Source organism: Schistocerca cancellata, chromosome 7, assembly GCF_023864275.1.
Source record: "Schistocerca cancellata isolate TAMUIC-IGC-003103 chromosome 7, iqSchCanc2.1, whole genome shotgun sequence".
NCBI classification, from domain to species: Eukaryota; Metazoa; Arthropoda; class Insecta; order Orthoptera; family Acrididae; genus Schistocerca; species Schistocerca cancellata.
The window spans coordinates 316,854,008-316,880,554 of NC_064632.1; the positions used below are offsets into that span (position 1 = coordinate 316,854,008).

Sequence of the window (26,547 nt, forward strand, 5' to 3'; positions counted from 1 at the left end):
AATGGCAACTGAATCTCAATGTAGACAAGTGTAATGTGCTGCGGATACACAGAAAGATAGATCCTTTATCATTTAGCTACAAAATAGCAGGTCAGCAACTGGAAGCAGTTAATACCATAAATTATCTGGGAGTACGCATTAGGAGTGATTTAAAATGGAATGATCATATAATGTTGATTGTCGGTAAGGCAGATGCCAGACTGAGATTCATTGGAAGAATCCTAAGGAAATGCAATCCGAAAACAAAGGAAGTAGGTTACAGTACGCTTGTTCGCCCACTGCTTGAATACTGCTCAGCAGTGTGGGATCCGTACCAGATAGGGTTGATACAAGACATAGAGAAGATCCAACGGAGAGCAGCGCGCTTCGTTACAGGATCATTTAGTAATCGCGAAAGCGTTACGAAGATGATAGATAAACTCCAGTGGAAGACTCTGCAGGAGAGACGCTCAGTAGCTCGGTACGGGCTTTTGTCAAAGTTTCGAGAACATACCTTCACCGAAGAGTCAAGCAGTATATTGCTCCCTCCTACGTATATCTCGCGAAGAGACCATGAGGATAAAATCAGAGAGATTAGAGCCCACACAGAGGCATACCGACAATCCTTCTTTCCACGAACAATACGAGACTGGAATAGAAGGGAGAACTGATAGAGGTACTGAAGGTACCCTCCGCCACACACCGTCAGGTGGCTTGCGGAGTATGGATGTAGATGTAGATGTAGATGTAGATTACCAACAACGATTGGCTGCTGGGATTTGGTACTCCTTGGAAACGAAATAAGACTGAATTTGGTACTCTTCATCATGAACAGCGACTCTTAGGGGGAAATATATAACGGATACGTTATGTTTTGGCATAAATAACAGGTTTTTAATACATAGGTAATGTTTCTGAGTAGTACTGCCACCTGTTATTACATTTTTCAATTTTTCGGATTTGGTACCTTCTGGAAAGGAGCTTGTCAAATTTTATATGACGATAAGAGGCGTGAATTCATGGGTGAGCTGAAATATAATATCCATTTGTTGCCGTATTAAGAGCTCGCAGTGACCATTTATAAAAGGAACCGCGGACTGTCGTTCGAAACCAAGGTCGGTCACAGAAGCGAATCTAGGCCTCAGACGCCCATGTTTGATGTTTTATCGCCAAAGAATATCCGAATAAACTTGATTACTGAAACGATCATTTTAAATTGATATAAAGGCGAAAGATAGCGCAGCCAAAGGAGGGAAACGTGTTGTCGGAAAGCGGGACCTGTGTTATCACCAGCGTCATTCAGCCGCTAGATATCAGCCACTTCCGCTCGTTTAGGAAGCCAGTCAGTCAGGCTGCAGCTCTCGGCTGATATACTACAACTACAGAGCGGCAAGTTAAGTGTTTACCTTTCTGTGTTTTCCTTGTAACATACTTATTAAATTTCGTGCGTGTTTTTCTTTTTAAGAGGTTTAATCTCGAGTTTTTGTATGCGTAAATTCATTTAGTCTGAAGTGCAATAGTTGCTCACTGAACCGCCAGCTACACATCTGATTAGTGCATCAGCGTCCATTGGTGACACATCGGGAGTGTAGCAAGTTGCATATCTAGAACTCTGTCTTCTTTTATTGCTCACTTCTTCAGTTAGTCTTACTAGGATGGCTAAGATGAGTGCATGCTTTTTGCGGACACAGGAGGAGCTGGCCGCAGTTTGCGAACAGCTGAATGTGTTTTGGCTACGGTCAATCACCTTCAGGCCGCTCCTTCAGAGTGTAGTGGTGGCGGAGAATCTGGCGCGTCGCGTGGGTCACCACAGGTGTGGTTTATTTTGTCCACGGGCTACGCTTCCGTGGTACCTCCTGGTGTCCCCGACATTGGAGCCGTCCTCACAGCAAGGTGAGTGGCGGGTGGTAACGCGTTCGCGTCGCTCGAGTTGGAAGGCCCATTCACCCCTTGAGTGCACAGGTGGCCGGTCCTCCAGCAGGGTGCAAGCAGGAACACGTGGGCAGGGATTTGCTAATTATTGGGAGTTTCAATGCTGGCGCGTTATGGAGCCCCTTAGGAAGATATCACTCAGGACTAGGAAAAAAGCCAATGTGCACTCAGTATGTCTGCCGGGAGCTCTCATGCGAGCTGTGGCAGCGGCCTGGTCTGAGGCTATCGAGCGAGCAGGGTGCAGTCCTCTGCAAGTTGTGGCTCACGTCGGCATCAGTGACGCCCGCCGCATAGGTTCTGAGGCGATCCTAAGTTCGTACAGGCGGCTGGCGGAGGTGGTGAAGACTGCCGGCCTCGCGCACGGGGTGCAAGCAGAGCTCGCAGTTTGCAGCGTCGTTCCCAGAATTATCGGTGTCCTTTGGATTGGAACCAAGTGGATGGTCTCAACCAAAGGCTTCGTCGACTCTGTGACGGTCTTGGCAGCTGATTTCTAGACCCTGTGTTATCGTCTGGGGATTTGTAGGACCCCCTTTGATAAAGACAGGGGTGCACTACACAAAGAAAGCAACTACTCGGGTAGAAGAGTACTTGTAAAGTGCACAGAGGGGTTTTTTAGGCTAGGCAGTAGTTTGCGGTGCTCTGATGAACACTATCCGGTCGATATGCAGCAAGGGAAACCGAACGGCTTCCAGAATAAAGACACTTCAGCTATCATAATTTTATCAGTAAACTGTCGAAGTATTCATATGACTGAATTTACTGCCCTCCAGGAAAGTTCTCACGCTCAAATTATTCTTGGGACCGACCTGGCTGAAACCCGAAGTGGAAAACTCTGAGATATTTAGCGAGTATATCGGAAAGACAGATTAGAAGCCGTAGAAAGGGGAGTGTTCATTGAACTTCACAAAAATTTTGTCTATATTCAGGTCGAAGTTGAGTGTAAAACTGAAGACATTTGGTCATTTGTAACAGGTGTAGGCGAAACCAATTTAATTGTTGGATGTTTTTACCGGGCAACCGATTCTGCCGTGAAAGTTCTAGAGTCATTGAAATAGCGCGTAAATAACCAGATCATGCAATACTAGTTGGAGGCGACTTTCAAAAATGGTTCAAATGGCTCTGAGCACTATGGGACTTAACATCTATGGTCATCAGTCCCCTAGAACTTAGAACTAGTTAAACCTAACTAATCTAAGGACAGCACACAACACCCAGTCATCACGAGGCAGAGAAAATCCCTGACCCCGCCGTGAATCGAACCCGGGCGTGGGAAACGAGAACGCTACCGCACGACCACGAGCTGTGGACGGAGGCGACTTTAATCTACCGAGTATAGACTGGGGTGTGTCTGGATTTTTTTGCGTTGGGGGGGGGGGGGGTTACAGACACACAGTCATGCGAAATATGTTTGACTATGTTTTCTAAAAACTGTCTTGTCTTGAAAAGCTAGCTCGGCAGCTCACACGCAGTGGACATATCCTAGACCTTTCGGCTACAAATAAGCCGGACCTTATCGAAAATGTCTGTATAAGAAGAGGATAAGCGATCGTGATGTCATTGCAGTAATTATGAATACGAAAGTTAATACATCAGTCTGGAGATCCGTACCACAATTGTTTTATTGCTGGTAACTGTATGGCAGGTATTTCAGTATGTTCCACAGTTCAACGTCTTAAACTGTTGTAAATGTTTGCAGCTACAGTGTACCACTTTTGACTGAGCTGCAGTTACCAAGAAGTTGATTTGCTTTCTACAATTGTGGGCAGTCAGTTCACAGCCCTATGTTCCGTTGGTCCACAGGATAGTATATGTCATTATAAGACATACTGTAAGTGAAAGCTCTTAAACCAACTGCAATAAGTTAACATAATTAATATTTTACATGACAGGCTTGTTTTGGCTTAATTGCCATTATAAAGCACCCTACAAAAATAAGATTATCTATATGTAAATCGTGGCTATTCAATATCGATATTTGCTTTGCTCCTTTCATCTATTTGGAAGCTATGACCATACTGCATCTGTAGTAAATTTTATCTGTCAAGCAGCAGTATGTAAAATTTATGTAATACATCTTCTCTTAACCAGTGCTCATTCAGAACACAACAGAGAAGAATCAATCTGAAATCACCATTTCCAGTTCTATTCACTTTTTGCATAGTGACCGAACATTCTGGTAAAATAGCATAAAATCATTTTTTCTGGATTGCTTTGTTGAGAATTTATCACTACTTTGCTTTCAGATTCCTGTTTCTCATTAAACCTTTCTACTCGCTGGTCTGATCTATCATCTTTTCAATTTTTTAAAATTATCACCACATTAACTAAAAATCCATTTGGATTTTTTTAATTTACTTTTTTAAACACAGCTGTCAATATTTTCTGCAATCTTTAGAGCCTAACTACCCAAGTGAAATTTGTCTGGTTTTAAGTTATTACTGGTAATGCATTTATTATGATTTAGAAATACTGCCCCTAAAGTGTCACCTGATATAGCACATAGTCAATTATCCTGTATGTATAGATATTGCTCACTGATTTGATGTGCATAACTGCACTTATCACTGTCTTGAATTCGCAATGGATGTTCTCGGCTTTTCTAATTGCATTTCTTGTTTCGTTTATGGCGTCGTTTTTACTCTGCTAGGAAGAGAATTCGTCCCCAAATTCGCAAAGAAACCTCTATAATTTTCTTTGCAGACATTGGAACCTCCTTTGAGGTTTGTTTGGTACTTCAAACGTTTTTCAAGTGTTTATTCATCTGATGCATCCTAATGCTATGTAGAACATGGGTTTAACAGTTTGGGGCATCGATATTTTTCGGAATAGAATCGCCAGTTTAAAGAAACTCGTTTTGTTACACTCAGTTCTGTTCATGAGCATAGGTTTTACTTACATTTCTTACATTAATCTGTTTGTACATGTCTGTCGATTTCACGTGTTCTGTATATATCTGTCGAATCCTTTTTCACTTAATTTTGATCATTTCTCTCACTTTGTATTGTCTTTTGAGAATGAGTGACGTTGTGTGCGTATTTAACAGCTTGAGAATACGATCACTTTTCACAAGGAAGTTTCTCCTTTCCTTCTGTCAATGATAGAAATCCTATCTTTAGAGTTTCCATGTCACTGTTATGTTGCTTTATAATTTGGACTTTCGAGTTCACAGTTTTTATCAGATCCACTTTTTCTTCAGGTACACAAACACGACAAGACCACGGAAAATTGTCATTTATAAATTTTAGATTAGCTTGCTGGCATCTTTCATGCCACCTGAAGTTAAATGTTACGCAGGTGATGACTTTCAGAAAACATTTTTCACATTCCTTACATGCTGAAGTATCGTCGATTGGCTCTTCTCTGGATATCGAAGTGTTACTTCACTGATGTGTTGGCACCATCCTTCAGCTGCTATTCCAGAAAGCCCAGTAAATTATCTGGTATATCTGTGACAGTGTCTCCTACATTACTTGTATATCTTTGTTTCATATTTCATCGCCCTAGTTTTTTCTTGTGATAATTTTTCCTTGTCTTTATTTCTACTACAATTTAGACTTGGTTCATTTGTTTAATCGCTTTCTCTGCCCCTCCTAAAACAGCCTTGGTTTGTGTGCAGGATGAGCAGAAGCAGTCTAGAAAGCTTGTAAGGATGTTGTAGGGGAAGCTGTGCTGAGAAATAAATAGTAAGGAAAAAATCGATACTTTGCGTCGTTTCCCAGTTATTTAACATTGAAGTTAGCCAATGAGATCGCCACGCGCCCAAATTCAAGCAGCCTGCCAGAGACAGTGCTGCCAAACTTGACCTTCGTTTGGTTTCCTCAAAGCGAAAACAATTTTTGCTCATGTAGCTTAAATTTATGTCTTCCGAAAAAGGCGCATTTTAACTGATAATGAACATTTCAACAATGTATCTCCCAGATTAACAGGTAATTATGTCTTGAAGCATTTTAACGTGTAAAAGTGCTTGAATTTGCGCGCGCAGCGACCTGATTAGCTAACTTCAGTGCTAAATAACACTAAAATTGCACAACGTATGGAATGTTTTTCTTAACAATTATTTCTCAGCACAATCGTCCCTGCAACACCCTCCCGATCTTTTCAGACTGTTTCTGACCAACCAGTATTGCGGGACTTACAGCACAGTGAGTTTAGCCATCAACGTTACATGGTGACGTCGTGGCATACGTCAGTAACACCGGAACGATATTCTGAAGCAGTACAGCGGAAGGCGGGAGCTATGTTAGCTGAAACCAAAGTGCAAGAGATGACTGTCCTGTGATTATAAAAGACAGGGGCAATCTAAATCTATCTGAAGGAAAAGATTCGATCTGTAGAAGTGTTTGTAGTTGCTGTCGAACGTCTTTTAAGCACTGTAGCAACATATATCTCAGGTATGTACAAACTACATCAATTTGGCACGCTCAAAATGATTTTGTAAATGTACTACTACGTATCTTACTTGTTGTGAACTTCTAAGTTTGATTAACCCTGCAACAAAATTAAGACTTTAGGTTAGGTTAGGTTAATCTTGACATTGGCTTGAATTTGGCTTACCTGACTACATGTATAGGACTAATTATTCTTTACTTATCTGAGTGCAAATTGCAATACCCTTTTGTCTTAAATAATTTATTAGTTCTGTGAATCAAGGACTCTGCAGTGTAAAAAAGATTCTGAATCTTGCCTTAATAACTAAACGCAATTTTTGAAATTTTTCCCGCACATCATGACAACAACAGTGATATCACACAATACTGTATGCCTCTCATATATTTAATAAATTCAATTTTAATTCATGTTACAGTTTTATTTTTTGGATACTCCATTACTGCATTGAATCAGTACTCAATCAAGTAACCCTTCAAGACTCATTTAAAACTACTTATGTCCGTTATTACTTTTGTTGAAATAGCTAATGCATTATACAGTTTGATGCCAGGATGAGGAATGCGATAGTGCTGTATTTGTCCTTTGTATATGTGGATAGCTTATTTCTTATGTTTAGTAGCTATTTACAGATGAATTATGGGTGACATGTGGAGTGCTACTGTTTAGTTTTTCTTTTACAATTACAGCATTATCTGGTAGGTATATACAAAGAAGTGGTAGTATTTTATATTTCCTCAATAGCTGCCTGCATGATGACATTTGGTCCACTATTTTCATTAATTCTGTACTCAAAATGGTTTAAAACTTGTACCACTGTTTTCCTAATTACTACATGATATTTGAATACTGAGAGAGCATAAGCAAAATATGTGGGCTGGAAGTCTTCACACACAATAGAAAATGGCACATATTCACCTACAGTAACAAAAACGTCCACAGAATAGGCTATATATTGAAGAAAGAGGGACTTCAAACAGCATATAGGACAGACAATACAACACAGAAAAAACTCAGAACATAGGAGACACCCACAGATAAGCTCAACAGATCAGGAATATATCAACTCACATGCATCACTTTTCAATCAATATACATAGGACAAACATAGTGCTCACCGCGTTTTACGTAATAAAAAGGCGTTTATAAAGAAAGAAATTACGCAAAGTACATTAACATGTGCGCACAGTGTCCTTGGAACACAAAAGAAAAAGGATCAGTCACAACAAAACGTTAATAATAACACATATATACACGAAAATTTGACATGCAAAAATCACGTTTTTCAAAAACCAAGGGATGTGTTAACTCACCCAGACTTTCATCTTTTGGTTTGCAGATGACAAGCTATCAGTGCAGGAAACCATACTAGTGGTCCTGCAAAACCATATAATGTAAAATCACGATAAGAAGCAAAACGAACAAAAACTTCCTTTAGACTCACTTGGTTAAATTACTTACAACCTAAAATACGTTCACTTTTTACAGTTTTTCAATAAACAAAAACGCACTGATGATGGCCCAGATGTGCCCTAACATTTTTGGGTAAAAAAAAAAAAACAACAGTGTGTTGGCAAAAAGGCGGAACCCATAACCTATAAAGTGTGTTTTATGTTTTTCAGAGAGTTGAAAATGAGTGACCAGGTAAGTGTAAACGACACAGACATTGAAGCTGATGTGGATGAGATGGCATCAGATTCTGCTCGTGTACACGACGAGTCAGTTGATGAGATGCACACAGCGGCCAATTCATCTGGGGCACTGGTTCCCATTGTAACACGCCAGCCTTCCCGTATCAGTGAAATGCTGGAGGACCTGCCATTGGGCAATCGAGACTCGTCACTCGTAAGTCTCCCTATCTATTATTTAGGTAAATTACTGGTTCTGAATACTGAATTCTATTAGTTAACTGTATTTTTAATGTTGCATTAGGCTATCGACTTTTTGCACGGTACTGAAGGAAAACTTACTCCAAAAGGTCACGTTTGACAGTTACTGAGTTCCTAACGAGGTACCTTTGTGACACATACCCTATCAAACTTCTTTTCTCACTCCTCCACATAACCTGATGCTGTTAATACATAGTTAGTTAGTTTCATGTTCTGCTGATCGTTTGCACACCAAACTGCAATATGTGGACTGAGTAATTTTACATATACTTCACAACTTAATTTTTAAATATGGCTACATGGTGAACATTTATAAAGTCCCTTCTTAACTATGTTTACCATTGTAAGTTAGTAATTCTTACCAACAAACTTTTACACAGTACAGTAATAGAAATTTTTTTCAATGAGAAACTTTTTTAGTTTGCTTGCAAATTTTACTTTGATCAAACATTTTTATTCCACAATCGTGCACCCCTTTTTGTGTAAAGACAGCCTTAATATGAAACATGCAATGGTATTTTTCCTTCAGGTATGGTACTTATATGCACAATTGTTTTTTGAACTGCATTGGATTATTTACAATATGCATCATGAGGAACTTTTGGAAAATGATGTCAGCATGTAGTTACTGACATCTCTCCTATCATATTTCTTAAAGAGGGGTTTGTCAATGGTATATTTCAGTCTCACTGGAGAAATGCCTTGTATTAGTGATGCATTATGTATTGAATATAAGATAGTGCTTATTATAAGGGAACAAATCTTTAGTACTCTATAAGAACCACCATCAAAACCAGATGAACTTTTATTTTCGAGAGAATGTATAATTTCCTTAATTTCAGAAGGAGAAGTTGGTGATACATTCATTCATATGAGTGAATATTATGAAAGTCACATTTTCGATGCACTGCAGTGATTTTGTTCTTGAACTGTTTGTTCTGATGTTTTCTGTTATATTTAAGAAAACTATTAAATATATTTGCTACTTATGAATCATCGTATATCGTCCCTCATTCAGTTCAGTAGTGATGTTATCCTTTTCTGTGGCCCATTTCCCTGTCTCGTCTCACTAAATTTCATGTAGCCTTCAGCATGTTGTCAGAATTACTGATTTCTTACATATACACATATTTCTTAATTTTTAATAAATTTTCATGTTAGTTTTGAGTTGCTTTTGTAGTGTTTAACTACTGCAGAATCTCTGCTCCTTCTAGCCGAATACATTTAACCTCTTCTTTCAAAAGATATATTGATACAGCTTGTGATCCATGCGTTTTTTCCATGTTTGTTTAAAGTTCTTTTTGATTAGCTTTTTCAAAAATGCATTGAAATGATGAGAAATTTTTCTTCTAATCAGCAACAGTTTATATTAAACTCCAACTGAATTGTACTTCATGTTTAGACAAGAAAGCCCCCACACTGTCTAATGTTTGTCCACACATCAGTGCAAAGGAACAAAGGAAGTTTAGGGTTTAACATCCTGTCAAAATCGAGGTCACCTGATATAGAGAATAAGTACAGGTTTTTTTGAGGATGAGAAAGGAAATGAGCCATGCCCTTTTGAAGGAATCATCCTGGTAGTTGCCTCAAAGGAATTGGGCAAATCACAGATAAATCTAAGTCAGGGTGGCCTCATCCATATTTGAAACGCTATACTTTCAAATTGAGTCTAGTGTGCTTACCACTGATGTACCATGCTCGGTGTCCTCTGTGCATCCATTGCTTTCAGTTTTCACAAGGTCACCACAAAAAATTGTCTGTTGTCTCATTTAATATAAAAATACTCATAAATCAATCATAAATGTTTGCACATATTTTCCGCTCGCCAAATACGTGATTAAGCACACCTCACTCAAGTTGGGCTCACTCTGCTGACATGCAAATCATACAAAACTTACATGAGTGTAAAAATATTACTGTTCTCGCCTATTCTCCATACCTCAGTGTTAGATACCAACATTATGCACCCCGTGACCTGCTTGGTAGGCCAGACTCACTTATTCACACAAGGCAGATTCTGCATGTGCCAAAGCCACACCTACCTCAGATGACAGGTATCTTTGCACCAGCTGTGGGCAAATCATCGATAAGCAATAAGTAAACTGGAAACTTAGTTAAAAGGATCCTAAAAGTGAAAATCCCAGAAAAATTCCAAATTCTTTCCGCTAATGATAAAAAACAACAACAGAGCTGTGTCAAATTAATTGTAGCTCAGATAATTTTAACATTTTACTGCATTTTCTTTTACAGGTTCTTTATTTACCACATAAATTACCGAAAAAATGAAAAATCAAAACTATGAAATTGTGTAGAGTTCTATTTAACTTAAACATTCCTTAACAGATATAGCAAAACACATTGATAACATCATGACATTAAGCGCTTTTGTTAGTGTCGAATCTAAAATGAGCAAAATGTGTAAAATACCACGAAATAGGTTACATACTTGTCTGAAAGACATTCTAAGGAATTAATCTATTCACTGAAAAGAAAGACTTTATTTATTATGAAATTAGCAGATTTGACCAACTACACTCCTGGAAATTGAAATAAGAACACCGTGAATTCATTGTCCCAGGAAGGGGAAACTTTATTGAGACATTCCTGGGGTCAGATACATCACATGATCACACTGACAGAACCACAGGCACATAGACACAGGCAACAGAGCATGCACAATGTCGGCACTAGTACAGTGTATATCCACCTTTCGCAGCAATGCAGGCTGCTATTCTCCCATGGAGACGATCGTAGAGATGCTGGATGTAGTCCTGTGGAACGGCTTGCCATGCCATTTCCACCTGGCGCCTCAGTTGGACCAGCGTTCGTGCTGGACGTGCAGACCGCGTGAGACGACGCTTCATCCAGTCCCAAACATGCTCAATGGGGGACAGATCCGGAGATCTTGCTGGCCGGGGTAGTTGACTTACACCTTCTAGAGCACGTTGGGTGGCACGGGATACATGCGGACGTGCATTGTCCTGTTGGAACAGCAAGTTCCCTTGCCGGTCTAGGAATGGTAGAACGATGGGTTCGATGACGGTTTGGATGTACCGTGCACTATTCAGTGTCCCCTCGACGATCACCAGTGGTGTACGGCCAGTGTAGGAGATCGCTCCCCACACCATGATGCCGGGTGTTGGCCCTGTGTGCCTCGGTCGTATGTAGTCCTGATTGTGGCGCTCACCTGCACGGCGCCAAACACGCATACGACCATCATTGGCACCAAGGCAGAAGCGGCTCTCATCGCTGAAGACGACACGTCTCCATTCGTCCCTCCATTCACGCCTGTCGCGACACCACTGGAGGCGGGCTGCACGATGTTGGGGCGTGAGCGGAAGACGGCCTAACGGTGTGCGGGACCGTAGCCCAGCTTCATGGAGACGGTTGCGAATGGTCCTCGCCGATACCCCAGGAGCAACAGTGTCCCTAATTTGCTGGGAAGTGGCGGTGCGGTCCCCTACGGCACTGCGTAGGATCCTACGGTCTTGGCGTGCATCCGTGCGTCGCTGCGGTCCGGTCCCAGGTCGACGGGCACGTGCACCTTCCGCCGACCACTGGCGACAACATCGATGTACTGTGGAGACATCACGCCCCACGTGTTGAGCAATTCGGCGGTACGTCCACCCGGCCTCCCGCATGCCCACTATACGCCCTCGCTCAAAGTCCGTCAACTGCACATACGGTTCACGTCCACGCTGTCGCGGCATGCTACCAGTGTTAAAGACTGCAATGGAGCTCCGTATGCCACGGCAAACTGGCTGACACTGACGGCGGCGGTGCACAAATGCTGCGCAGCTAGCGCCATTCGACGGCCAACACCGCGGTTCCTGGTGTGTCCGCTGTGCCGTGCGTGTGATCATTGCTTGTACAGCCCTCTCGCAGTGTCCGGAGCAAGTATGGTGGGTCTGACACACCGGTGTCAATGTGTTCTTTTTTCCATTTCCAGGAGTGTATATGCATAAGAATACAATAAAATTTAAAAAATTCCGTTTGCTATTAGAAAAGCATATCAATCCGTTCTCTTTTATAGCAATTGCTACAAGTATGAAAAGATTAATGCAGACAGGGGACAATGTTTCCTTTTAGGGGTTGCATACATGCATGCTTGAAAGCTGTAACATGCCACAATGTAATGCTTCTGAACGTTGTCATGTTTCTCATAATGCAATATCTGAGTGGGTCCCTTGTTGTTTACCTGGCACCTACTCTGTATACCTGGTTGGTGGTTTATGATATGTGAGGCAGAATTAGATCACTTGAAATTTGAACTAACTGGCTGAAGTAGGTAAATGATCTTGGGAACTGAGTTAAGTTAACAAGCAATAGATAAAAGGAGAATAGCTCTTCAACATAATCAACGAAATAAATCTGACTTGTTACCTGACATGGGAGGGGAAGAGCGTCATCCAGCTGTAGGCCACATTAGGGTGCAGCTGACTTCTAGCAAAGAAACTTAATGGAGAGAGTTAATTAGTTAGTTACTTGCATGTTCCATTGATCAATCTCATGCTAACAGTTATGATGTGGAATGTGTCAAGTGCATAAGAAATGCGCACATGAATGAAGGTCTTTTTTTAAAAAAAAATGTTAAATTTTTGTCACCTACCTCATGCACTTAAACGGCACAAAATACATGTATTATACCTATAGATTTATCTGTTCTTATTCAAAAATTCATCTATGGAACAGAAGGAGTTGTCAAGGAGATATGATTTCAATTTATTTTTTAAACTGTTACTGGTGTCTGCAAGACATTTTATTTCATCTGGTAATGTATCGAAAAGTTGTACTGCGACACATTTTACCCATTTCTGTGCCAAAGATAAGTTAAGTAGAGAATAGTGTATTTATTTCTTCAGGTATTATAATCATGAATGTCAATGTTGTTTTTACACTGGTCCATGTTGTCGAGAACAAATTTCATTACTGAGTAGATGTACTGTGAGACTGTTGTAAGAATTCCTTATGCTTTAAAGAGATGCCTACAAGATGTGCGACTATGAGCCCCACACATTATTCTAACCACTTTCTTTAGAGCAGTGAATACTTTTTGTCTAAGTGTTGAGTTACCTGAAAATACTATTCTGTATGACACCATTAGCTTGCTAATTTCTATATCCTCAAAATTATCAATTACTCTGATTGCAAAAGTTGCTGAACCTAGTCTCTTTAGGACATCCAAATTATGAATTTTCCAATTGAGGTTCTAACTATATGTACACCCAAAAACATAGAATGCTCTGCCCCGTCTACTGACTTCTGTTGATGTGTTATATTTATTGAAGGAACTGTACTCCTTGCAGTAGAAGATTGTATGTACAGTATTTCTTCAAAGTTCAGAGCAAGCCCATTCGAAAAAAAAAACTAATCAATAACTTTCCCAAAGACGTTACTTGTATCATTTTTTCCCGCATCTCATGGTCGTGCGGTAGCGTTCTCGCTTCCCACGCCCGGGTTCCTGGGTTCGATTCCCGGCGGGGTCGGGGATTTTCTCTGCCTCGTGATGGCTGGGTGTTGTGTGCTGTCCTTAGGTTAGTTAGGTTTAAGTAGTTCTAAGTTCTAGGGGACTGATGAAGATAGATGTTAAGCCCCATAGTGCTCAGAGACATTTGAACCATTTGTATCATTTTCTATTGGAGTTCCTTTAACTGGATTATTAATGATGCTTGTATCATCAGCAAACTGTGTCAGTTTAGCTTCTTGTTTCAAGTAAGAAGGGAGATCGTTCACATATATCAAAAACAGAAGGGGACCCTTGATCGAACCCTGTGGAACACCTTGTGTAATTTCACACCAGTTATATAAAGTGATAAACTTCCTTAAATTACTTCAACCATATAGAGAAACTTTTTGCTTCCTGTTAGGTAGATATGACTTTGACGACTCACATGCTATACCATTTATACCATACAATTGTAATTTCTGTAACATAATGTCATGGTTCACACAATCTAACACTTTGAGTAAGTGACAGAAAATTCCTGTTGGTGACATTTAACTTTTTAAAGGATCCATTAAGTGGGAAGTAAAATTGTATATTGCTCTCTGACTGGAAAAGCATTTTTTAAATCCAAACTGTGATTTACTAAGTATCCCATTACTGAAACCTCGTGGCAGATTAAAACTGTGTGCCCGTCGAGACTCGAACTAGGGACCTTCGCCTTTCGCAGGCAAGTGGTCTACCATCTGAGCTTCCGAAGCACGACTCACGCCCGGTCCGCACAGCTTTACTTCTGCCAGTATCTCGTCTCCTACCTTCCAAACTTTACAGAAGCTCTCCTGTGAAACTTGCAGAACTAGCACTCCTGAAAGAAAGGATACTGCAGAGACATGACTTAGCCACAGCCTGGGGGATGTTTCCAGAAAGAGATATGAAACTTCCTGGCAGAAGAGTCGTGCTTCAGTAGCTCAGATGGTAGAGCACTTGCCTGCAAAAGGCAAACGTCCTGAGTTCGAGTCTCGGTCGGGCACACAGTTTTAATCTGCCAGGAAGTCTCATATCAGCGCACACTCCACTGCAGAGTGAAAATCTCATTCTGGAAACATCCCATTACTGCTGGGATGGCTAGCCACTCTTGAGCACATTACTTTCTCTACAGTTTTTTGAAAATGTTGTGAGAAAGTGTATTGGTCGGTAATTATTGACATCTGTGGTGTCCCCTATTTGTAGAGAGGTTTGACAATGGCGTATTTTGACCTGTCTGGGAAAATATCTTGAGTTAGTGATGCATTACAGGTGTTACTCAGAATGTCAGCTGTAACTGCTTCACATTGTTGTAATATCTTCTTAGAGATGTCATCTACTGCAACAGGACATTTATTTTTCAAAGATTTAATGATTTTCCTTATTTAACAAGTAGTTGTTAATCGAAAATTAATCTGACCAGGGTTTCTCAAAACTGACTCTTCCATGTAATGCATGGCTTTTTCTTTTGAACTATTCTCACCAATTTTTTTACCTACACTTAAGAAATGGTTGTTCAGTACATTAGCTACTTGTGTGCTCTTGGTGAAGATGCTATCATTTTCTTTAATAGTAATACTATCTACCCCAGTGGTTACTTTTCCTGTCTCTCTTCTAACAACATTCCATACTGATTTCATTTTATTGCCCCAGTTGTTAATTTCAATTCTAATATAAATAATTTTTGATTTTCTGACAACTTTTCTCAGTACGTTACAATAATATTTATAGCGTAAAATTACTTCTGGGTCTTTACTAATTCTTGCTGCCTCATACAATTTTGTTTTCCTTTCTAAAGACACTTTAATATCTGTAGTGATCCAAGGTTTCTTTGAAAACTGTTTGGTTTTACATTTAGTAGTTTTTTGAGGCAACAGTGTTCAAAAAGGAAAATAAATTTATCAAGAAATATGTTGCACTTATCATTGGCATTTGTCTCACTATGTGCTGATCACCGATTAACATTCCTCAAACTTTCTCTGAAGTGCTCTATGAATACTGAGCTGAGCAGCCTTACACTTTTACTTAATAGTTTCTGAACTGTACACCCTGCTAAGCTATGTAAGTTAATCAGTTGTGCATCATGGTCTGATAATACATTTATCACAGGAAAAACATGAGTTAGTTTTACATCCTCTTGCTGCACAAATACATTATCTTTTAGAGCTATTTGTGTAGGGAAATTGATCACTGATTCTAAGTTATATGTCATTAATAATACTTCTATTAATTTTTCCTATCAGAAATGCTTAGAAAGTTTACATTGAAATCACCACAGATTAATAACTTCTTCTTTTTGTCTGACAAACAAGGGAGTCAAACCTCTTTTTTTTTAATGAATAGCTCCCAATCTCCTAATGAGGACCTGTACACTGTTGCTAATATCAACACTACATTATCTAGCTGTAGTTCACATACACAAACTTTGAAGTTCTGATTGACACAACATTTGCTTGTACTTATACCTTTGTTTCGTGTAAAATGTAACTCCTCCTTTTCCATGCAATGTCTACAAGTGTAAGATTATACTCATTTATACTGACATCTTCCATCACCACAGATACATATTGTTAAGGCAGACAAAGTATATCACTCTCATTCTTGTTTTTGAGATAATCTAAACACAGTATCAGCTCATCTACTTTATTTTTATTCCTCTGATATTTTGATGAAGTAAATTGATACTATCCTTAGCTTTATCCCTATTTACTGTACATGAAGCTTCTTTTATTCTATTTTTCTTGATTATTGTCTGTCTTAACCATGGATTTAATCTAACAAACCTGTCTGCCTGGTCCCAGTAACCATAGGGATCATCCCTTGTGTGACTGTGACGCCCCTTACAGTATCTGCTAATAGAGAAGCTAATTTATGTTTCCCCTCCCTATTTAGGTGCAGGTCATGTGTAATGTGTTCCTACCTACCAACAGCATCAACTGGAACAACAATTATGTGAGATTTTGTCGTTGTGTGGAGCATCCAGTTCAGCTCAGTCTTAACATGCCATACAGCAATGTTACCCAGGTCTGATAATGCTGCTGAGAGACCTCCACAAACCCCTCATTCATGTGTCCACTTTCTGCTCCTATTTTGTCCAGGTCACTCCTAATACTACATCTTGGATTCATAGCCAGGCTGTTTCCTGATCTCCCAACTATAATTAACTGATCTACATCCTCAAAGTCCCTGCATAGCGTAGCATGGAGTTGGAACAAAACAGTCTTGTTCCTAGGTAGTAGTCATAGAAGGAGTGTAGCCCAGATGGCACAGGACAAAAATGAAGCTCATAGCAAGGAAATAACTGTTTACCCAGTAAGAAATACTTTTTCTGATCATGATGCGCAGTTAGGATAAATAACGTAGTGCCTTACAGCATGGATACTCCTTTGTGGAAATCAGTTAGAACAATTAATGACTTCAGGACCAACGTTTCTGAGAATAGTTTACAGAAGATGACATGGGACATAATTTACAATGAAATCTGAATAACTGAACATCTCCTATTCGGATATTCTGTGAATTCTCTAAAGCTTTTAACTGTATTAATCATGAAATTCTTCTAGATAACGTAAGTATTATGGTACAAGTGGGGCAGTGCAGAAAGATTTGATTCATATTTAACTGGAAGAATGCAGAAGGTTTAAATTAACAGTACAGATTATCTGCAAAAATCAGCAGAGTCCTCTAACTGCGGATGTATCAAGAAAGATAGGATTCAGACTTGGGCTCATATTGTTCTTAAAGTATGATAATGATGGAAAGGTAGTTCTCTTTGCTGATGATACAAGTATAGTAATCACACTCTACAAACAAGAATCAGCTGGGGAAATTGTAAGGAATGTCTTTAAGAAAATTGACTCTGTAAATGGGTATCTGAAAATGGACTCTGACCAAATTTCACAGAAAAGAGTGAATTATGCTGCCTCAAAAATCTTCAGTCTTTTGCCAAATTGCATTAATATCTGATTGATAGCTAAACAACATTTAAAAACAAATTAAAAGAATTTCTGAATGACAACTGTTTCTACTCAGTAGATGAATTTTTAAATATGAAGTAGTAACTGCAAAAACAAATAAATAAAATAAAATAAAAAAAATTCCGTAAAGGAAATATATTAAACTGACATGTTCCACATCATTAAGAAATATCATATTCATGATCTATGGAACAAATATTAATGTATTCTATTGTATGTACCAAATGATAACATAAAATTTAATCTATTCCACAATAAATGCATAGTGGTATTTCAAAATAGATTTCTGCACGAGCTAACCAGAAAAGAGAATAAACAATCAGGTAAAAAACTGTGGATCACTAGAGGAATTAAAGCATCTCATGAAAGGGAAAGGGAAATTTACCTTTTGGTTAGAAGAAGTAGTGATCCTACAGTAGTTGTACACTGCAAAAGGTACTCAAAATTACTTTGAAAAGTTATTAAAAAATTAAAAAACATGCATATATGTAACAAATCAGTAATTCTGGCAGCATGCTTAAGGCTATATGAGATTTCGTGAAATGAGAGACAGGGCAACTGGCCACAAAACAGGATAACACCTCTACCAAACTGAATGGTAGGACAATATGTGATGACTCATAAGTAGCAAATATATTTAATAATCCTTTCTTAAATATAGTAGGAAACATCAGAATAAACAGTTCAAGAGCAAAATAACAGCAGTATGTCGAAAATGTAACTTCCATAAAATTCAGTCATATGAGTGAATGTATCAGCATGTTGTCCGTCTGAAATTAAGGAAATTATACAATCTCTCAAAAATAAGAGCTCATCTGGTTTTGATGGTGGTTCTTATAGAGCACTAAAGATTTTCCCTTATAATAAGCACTATCTTATTTTCAATACATAATGCATCATTAATGCAAGACATTTTTCGAGAGCCTGAAATATGCCATTGACAAACCCCTCGTTAAGAAAAGGAGAGATGTCAGTAACTACATGCTGACATCAATTTCCAAAATTTTTGAGAAAGTGATGTAGCCTAGAATAATACCATACCTGAAAAACAATAACATACTCAGCAAATCACAGCTTCTATTTCTGAAGAGTTTCTCTACTGAAAATGCTATTTACATATTCCCTCAGCAAATTTTACAATAATAAAGCAACAGCAGTTAGTATTTTCTGCAAACTATGCAAGCATTTCAATGTGTGAATCACAACACTCTCCTAGATAAATTGAAGTTTTATGGGATTGATAATATAAGTCAACCAGTGGATAGTGTTATATCCAACAAAAAGCCTCAGAAAGTTATACTTACCAGTTTAAGCAATATGGTCCAGGAACATAATTTTGACTTGGGAGAAACCATTTGTGTAGGTCAACTGCTGTTTCTCATATGTGTCAACAATCTTACATTTAGTATACAACAAGCAGAATTTGTTCCTACTGCAGATGAAACTAGTATTGCCATCAATCCCAGAACATGTGCAGAAACAGAAGAAATAGTAAACAAAGTTTCTGAAAGTATCACTGACAAGTTCCTTGTATGATCACACCCTCAATATTAAAACGACACAATATATTCAGTTCCATCTAGAGCTACTACACCAATAATAAGTGTAACACCTGGTGAGGAAATAATAAATAGGGTGGACATTTCTAAATTCTCAGGTGTCCATACTGATGAGAATTTAAATTGAAAAAAAAAACGTATTTTGGAAATGCCAAAACAACTTAGTTCAGCCACACTTGTGTTTAGAATGATTGCAAACCTTCCTGAGAGACAAGTCAGTAAGTTGATATATTTTACATTTTTTCATTCAATAATGTCATATGGACTAACGTTATGGAACAACTCATCTTTAAGGAAGCAAGTCTTCATGGCGCAAAATATGCTGCAAGTATAATATTTGGTGCTCGCCCATGGTCATCTTGTGCACAAGTGTTTGAGGTGGGCATTCTGACTATTTTTTTACCATACATTTATTCCCTCATGAAGTTTGTTATAATTAATGCACTACAATTCAAAATGAATATTGAGGTACATATTTATAATACCAGAAGGAAAAATGACATTCATTACACCACATTAAGGTTGTCTTTAGCATGAAAAAAGGTGTATGCTACTGCAGAAAAAAATTTTGAACACTTGTCAGGTGATATAAAGTGTCTGGCAGACAGCAAAATAAAATTTGGTAACAAACTGAGAAACTTTCTCATTGAAAACTCCATCCATTCTGTAGAAGACTTTCTATTACTGAATTGTGTAAAAGATGGTGGGTTGGAATTACTTACTCACATCTGTATATCTGTTCCCTTTTAGTGAAAAAAGTTACTAAACTTCAGAATGTAACTGTATATACAAGTTCATTTGCAATGTGAATGTAAAATGACTTGGTCCACATCATTACAATATATCGTGCAAAATGTTCTGTGGAACATGTAAGTAACTATCTACTCACAGTGACAAATCCTTGTAAGGGCAGAGTATGCTACTGTGAGTTTGTTCATGAACTTATGTGTGTGTTGATTCCTTTTGACTTTGTTATCCACTGGAAACCTCATCAAACTTTACATGCTGTACTTAATTTTGGGTATAATCGTTAAAGTCTGCTTCTGCAGATACCATTACTAGTTTGAGATTTGTACAACATGAGTATTTGAGAGACTGAGACAAAATGCCTGCTATGGATTAGATCTAGACTTGATCAGCTATCATCTGAGCTGTGTCTGTTAACACTGAGTTTGGACCCTTGATTAGTAGTGGCATGCTTATGTCATCAAAAAATTTAGTGCTGAAGAGGTCTATAAAGTCATTGAAAGCATGTTTGTGTAAGTTTAGAATAAGCATGGATTTAATGCAAATTTTTTAGAACCCCACTTTTTGTTATTATGCACTCTTAGGCTAGTTTCATACCTGTGGCATTCTGTCAATGAGACACTGTCTTTTGTTATGAGGGTAAGAATCCGTTCTTGCAAAAACTAATGCCATAATACCTTAGTTTGCCAAGTGTCATATTGTGGTTTACTCAAAGTCTGTAGAAACATCACAAACTATAATAACTGAAAACATTTTTTGTTTAGTTCTGCCCGTAAGTAATATATGAGATCATGTATTGTTTTCTCTAAGGAGAATTCTTTAAAATGGCCAAACTAAGAAGCGATTAGCAAGTTATGCACAGTTAAACATGATAACTGCCTCAAACTCATTTTGGAAGACTTGGGAGAATGAAATAGGTCCAAAGTCTGTAGAAACATCACAAACTATAATAACTGAAAACATTTTTTGTTTAGTTGTGCCAGTAACTAATACACTAGATCATGTATTGTTTTCTCTAAGGATAATCCTTTAAAACCGCCAAACTAAGAAGCGATTAGCAAGTTATGCATAGTTAAACACGATAACTTCCTCAAACACATTTTAGAAGACTTGGGAGAATGAAATAGGTCCATAATTAGTGGTAGTTTCCTCATCTCCAACTAAATAGATGGGTGTTACCAAAGAATATTAATCTCAATTGGAAAATATCCCACCGAATCAGCAACAGATTTTTAAAATTGTGCTGAGATCATCATCATGTTGTCGTGGTCTTCAATCTAAAGACTGGTTTGAAGCATATCTCCATCTTATTCTATCCTGTGGAAGTACTTCATAATCAAATTATTGCAATATTGAATCTGCTTACTATATTCATCTGATCTACGATTTTTACCTCTCATATTTCGATCTTTTACTTAATAGATGATTCCTTGATTTCTTATAATGTCTCCTATCAGCCGATGGCTTCTTATAGTCAATTTGTCCAACAAATATTTTTTCTCACCAATTGTATATAGTATGTCCTCATTAGTTATGCTGTCCATCCATCTTCTCTTCAAAATTCTCCTGTAGCACCAAATTTTAGAAGCTTCTATTTCCATTTTGTTTGAACTGCTTATTGTCCACGTTTCCCTTCTATACAAGGCTACACTCCAAACAAATACTTTCGGAAAAGTCTCCCTAAAACTTAAATTATATTCGATGTTAACAAGTTTCTGTTTCTCAAAAATGCTTTTCTTACCATTGTCAGTTTTTGTTTTACACCCTTCCATTTCTCACATCATCAGTTACTTCACTGTCCAGATAGAAAATCTCATCTACTGTCTTTAATGCCTCATTTTTTAATCCAATTACCTCAACAATGCCTGACTTAATTCGATTACATTCCATTGCCCTTCTTTTGATTTCCTTGATTTTTTCTTCCTTTTACTTTACTGTTAGCTCAATGTACAGATTCAATAATGGTGGGGGTAGGTTACAACCATGTCCCACATTCTTCCCAGCCAGTCCTTCCCTTTTATTCCCTTCAACTCATATAATTGCCATTTGGTTTCCATATAAGCTGTAAATAACTCTTCACTCCCTGTATTTTCCCCCTGCTACCTTCAGATTTTCAAAGAATGTATTTCAGTCAACAGTGACTAGGTCTAGAAATGGTATAATCGTAGGCTTGTCTTTCCTTAATCTATTTCCTAAGAGAAGTTACAGAGCCAGCATTGCCTCGTGTTTTCCTACATTTCTCCAAAGTCCAAAATTGGTCTTCCCTAAGATCGTCTTCTACCACTTTTTCTACTCTTCTGCAAGTAATTCACATCAATATTTTGACTTATTAAACTAATAGTTTAGTAATATTTACACCCATCAACATCTACTTTTTTGGAATTGGAATTCTTGCATTCTTCTTGAACTCTGAGCATGTTTGACCAGTCTCGAATACCTTTCACATTAGGTGGAATAATTTTGTAATGGCTGGCCCTACCAAGGATATCAGTAGTTCTGAGGGAATTTCGTCTATGCCAGGACCCTTGTTTCGACTTTGGTCTTTCAGTGCTCTGTCAGATTCTTCTTGCACTAACATGTCTCCCATATCATCTTCATCTACCTTCTCTTTTGTTTTCTATGAAATTGTCTTCAAGTTCATTTCCGTTGTATAGCCCCTCTGTATATTGTTTCTAACTTTCAATGCTCCCCTCCTTGCTTAGTAGTGGTTTTCCATCTGAACTCTTGGCATTCATAGGTATCTTTAATTTTTCTGTAGGTGGTTTCTATCTATCCTCCAAATATATGTGCTTCTGTAACCTTGCATCTGTTCTCTAACGATTCCTCCTTAACCATTATACATTTTGCACTAGTCTGATTTTTTAGACATTTATATTCCTTTTTGCCTGGTTCTTTTACTGCATTTTTATATTTTCTTCTTTAACAATAAAGTCAATATCTTACTGATATAGTTGTGGTAGTACAATAGTTTCAGATAGTTGAAGTTGTCCACCTGTTACGAAATTGATGAGGGAAGGTCGAAAGTTGAATGAATGTTCCATTGTTTCCTCGACCATTGTGGTTTTTGACAGCTGGCGTATTATTGTTTAGGTGCAGGGAGAAGAGGTAGCTGTGGAGATTTGGCCGCCCAGTGTCACAGAGCACTCAGGACTGGAGCAGCTTCTCTCACCCTGTGACACCAGCAGACCATCACATGTGTATTTCAGTGACTGTGATAATGACATTTCATATAATGATGGTGACAATCACAGTGATACTGATAATTGTGACTGTACTGATATTGATATAAATGAAAGCAATATTTGTTTATTTCATTTCCACGATTTTTATATTGGTAACGGTAATAGAAATAATGAAATATTATCGGTTATTGACATATGCAATTATTCATTTTTCAGTTATAACATTCATAACCGAAATTTTCGTTTCGTTAGGTATAATGGCTCAAACAGTATCTCGTCATTGTTATCAACAGTACACAATATTGTATTTAATATATTTTATATGTGTAGAGATACTGATAATCGTGTTTATGCTAATATTGATATAAATGTAAACAATATTTGTTTACTTCATTTTCACAATTTTTATATTGGTAACTATAACACAAATAATGAAACTTTATCAGTTCTAGACATAGGAAATTATTCATTTTTTAGTTATAACATTCATGACCAAAATTTTTGGTTTGTTAGGTATAGTGGCTCAAACAGTATCCCATCAGTGCTATCAACAGTTTATGATATTGTATTTAATATATTTTATATATGTAGAGACACTGATAATAGCGATTATACTAATACTGTCATCAATGAAAACAATGTTTGTTTACTTCGTTTCCGTGATTTTTATATTGGTAACTATAACAGACATAATGAAACATTATCGGTTTTTGACATAGGCAACTATTCATTTTTTAGTTATAACATTCGTAACCGAAATTTTCATTTTGTTAGGTATAATGGCTCAAACAGTATTTTGTATTTGTTATCAATAGTACGTGATATTGTATTTAGTATATTTTATATGTGTAGAGATACTGGTAATCACGATTATACTTATATTGGCACCAATGGAAACAATATTTGTTTACTAAATTTTCATGATTTTCGTATCGGTAACTATAACAGAAATAATGAAACATTATCATTCCTTGACACAGGCAATTATTCATTTTTTAGTTATAATATTCGTAATCGAAATTTTGGTTTAATTAGGTTTAATGGGTCATACAGTATGTCTTCATTGTTGTCAACAGAATTCGATATTGTATTTAATAGACTTGGTATGTATATTACTTACATATGTTACAATGAAATCAATATTATGTTAGTGTTACAGTTAGTATTGCTATTGTATATTTTATAAAAAAACCAATATTCACTATTAAACTGAAAATAAAGCGATTTTTAGTTATAATGTTTGTAACCGAAATGTAGGTTTTGTTAGGTTTGATGGCTCGTACAGTATCTCTTCATTGTTGTCAATAGAATTCGATATTGTATTTAATAGATCAGGTATGTATATCACTTATATATGTAATAATGAAATCAATATTATGTTAGTATTGCTATTGTGTATTTTATAAATAATCCATATGCACTATTAAACTGAAAATAAAACGATAACCTATGGAATGAAGACAACCCTACAATATATTTTCTTTTACTGTGCAACTGCCTGTATGAGTGTCCTGAGCAAAACTGCAGTTCTCTTCATGCTCCAGATGAGACTTACTTGAAGTGTAAGTAACGTAACGTGCATCTATGACTATTACAAATTTCACTAGAGTCCAACAATTAAATGTAAGCATAAAATGAGAGCACATTTACAAAACAACTTGATGGACGGATTGCAGAACAAATAAAAATATATTAGGAACTAACCATCTCTTGAACATAAAGGGCAAATCAGCTAAGCTATTCACCTCTTATACTTCTGCATCTGTAGACGGTAATTCTGATTATGGCTGAATTAACTGTGAGAAAGTTCTTATTAAACAATGTATAGCCTCTTTTCATAGTTAATTACAGAGATATCGGTATCAATTTCAATTTTTCATATGGAAATGTGGTCATTTCTGCTGCTCATATAGTAGTTTTAAAGAAGGTGTATTCAACGAAGATTTGTTTTACAAAATACGATTACTAGTCTTGGAGTAATTACAGCTTGTAGAACTAAGGCTCTACTTGTTTCGAACAAGAAACGATTTGCTGTCTTATGCGGAAAGTCGTGATTTCATACCCAAATATGGAAATAAGTCACATCAGATAAGAACACGATACTGCTCCTGTACCAGCATAAAAGGCGCAGAGAGAAATGGGTCTTTCATTCTGTCTGTGTCGTTCAGGTGTATCGAGTGAGGTTAGCCTCAAAAACCAAATTGTCTACCACAACCCAAGAGAAACTAAATGTGCTTCTTCTTTACACAGAATGAAAAAGGAACATGACTCGAACTGTTGAACTGTAGACACAAAAGTGTCCCCACAGATGTTGGAGTAGATGGTCTCCAATAAGAATGAAAATTCGACAAATTAGGAAGAAAAAAGTCACTGGAATGGTACTGGAATACAACAAAGAGAGTAACGAAGAAGCCTGCAACAAGGCAAGTGAACGAAATAAATGTTCTGGCCGCTGTTGCTCACAATCCAGATGTACCTCAGATAAAGAGGTATACCACTGGAAAAATCAGTCCAACATTGTTCGCATATTGCGCGCAAACAGCTTCCATCCGTAATGTGTTTCCCTTCACCTACAGATTAACCAGAGGTGATGCAGCAGACGTGTGGAATTCTGTCGCTCAATTCTGATAAGGCATCACATCACATCACAATATATATAAATGACCTAGTAGATAAGTGTCGGAAGTTCCATGCGGCTTTTCGCGGATGATGCTGTAGTATACAGAGAAGTTGCAGCATTAGAAAATTGTAGCGAAATGCAAAAAGATCTGCAGCGGATAGGCACTTGGTGCAGGGAGTGGCAACTGACCCTTAACATAGACAAATGTAATGTATTGCGAATACATAGAAAGAAGGATGCTTTATTGTATGATTATATGATTGCAGAAAAAACACTGGTAGCATTTAATTCTGTAAAACAGCTGGGAGTATGCGTACGGAGCAATTTGAAGCGGAATAATCATATAAAATTAATTTTTGGTAAGGCGGGTGCCAGGTTGAGATTCATTGGGAGAGTCCTTAGAAAACGTAGTCCATCAACAAAGGAGGTGGCTTACAAAACACTCGTTCGACCTATACTTGAGTATTGCTCATCAGTGTGGTATCCGTACCAGGTCGGGTTGACAGAGGAGATAGAAAAGATCCAAAGAAGAGCGGCGCGTTTCATCACAGAGTTATTTGGTAAGCGTGATAGCGTTACGGAGATGTTTAGCAAACTCAAGTGGCAAACTCTGCAAGAGAGGCGCTTAGCATCGCGGTGTAGCTTGCTGTCAAGGTTTCGAGAGGGTGCGTTTCTGGATGAGGTATCGAATATTTTGCTTCCCCCTACTTATACCTCCCGAGGAGATCAAGAACGTAGAATTAGAGAGATTCGAGGGCGCACGGAGGCTTTCCGGCAGTCGTTCTTCCCGCGAACCATACGCGACTGGA

The 26,547-nt window shown here is 37.9% G+C and overlaps 1 protein-coding gene across 4 annotated transcripts; it reads left to right on the forward strand.

The window, feature by feature from the left end:
- Positions 1 to 1,335: 1,335 nt before the first annotated feature.
- On the forward strand, positions 1,336 to 24,576 carry LOC126092131 (TBC1 domain family member 5 homolog A-like). 4 transcript variants are annotated; one of them, XM_049907578.1, is made up of 4 exons: positions 1,336 to 1,872; positions 3,608 to 3,739; positions 7,920 to 8,142; positions 23,027 to 24,576. In XM_049907578.1, the coding sequence occupies exons 3-4, from the start codon at positions 7,930 to 7,932 to the stop codon at positions 24,302 to 24,304; spliced, it is 1,491 nt and encodes a 496-aa protein (XP_049763535.1). In that variant the 5' UTR covers positions 1,336 to 1,872; positions 3,608 to 3,739; positions 7,920 to 7,929; the 3' UTR covers positions 24,305 to 24,576. The 4 variants fall into 4 exon arrangements, with proteins under 4 accessions (XP_049763535.1, XP_049763537.1, XP_049763533.1 ...); XM_049907580.1 differs by lacking the exon at positions 3,608 to 3,739 and having other exon boundaries at positions 7,920 to 8,167; XM_049907576.1 differs by lacking the exon at positions 3,608 to 3,739.
- Positions 24,577 to 26,547: the final 1,971 nt, after the last annotated feature.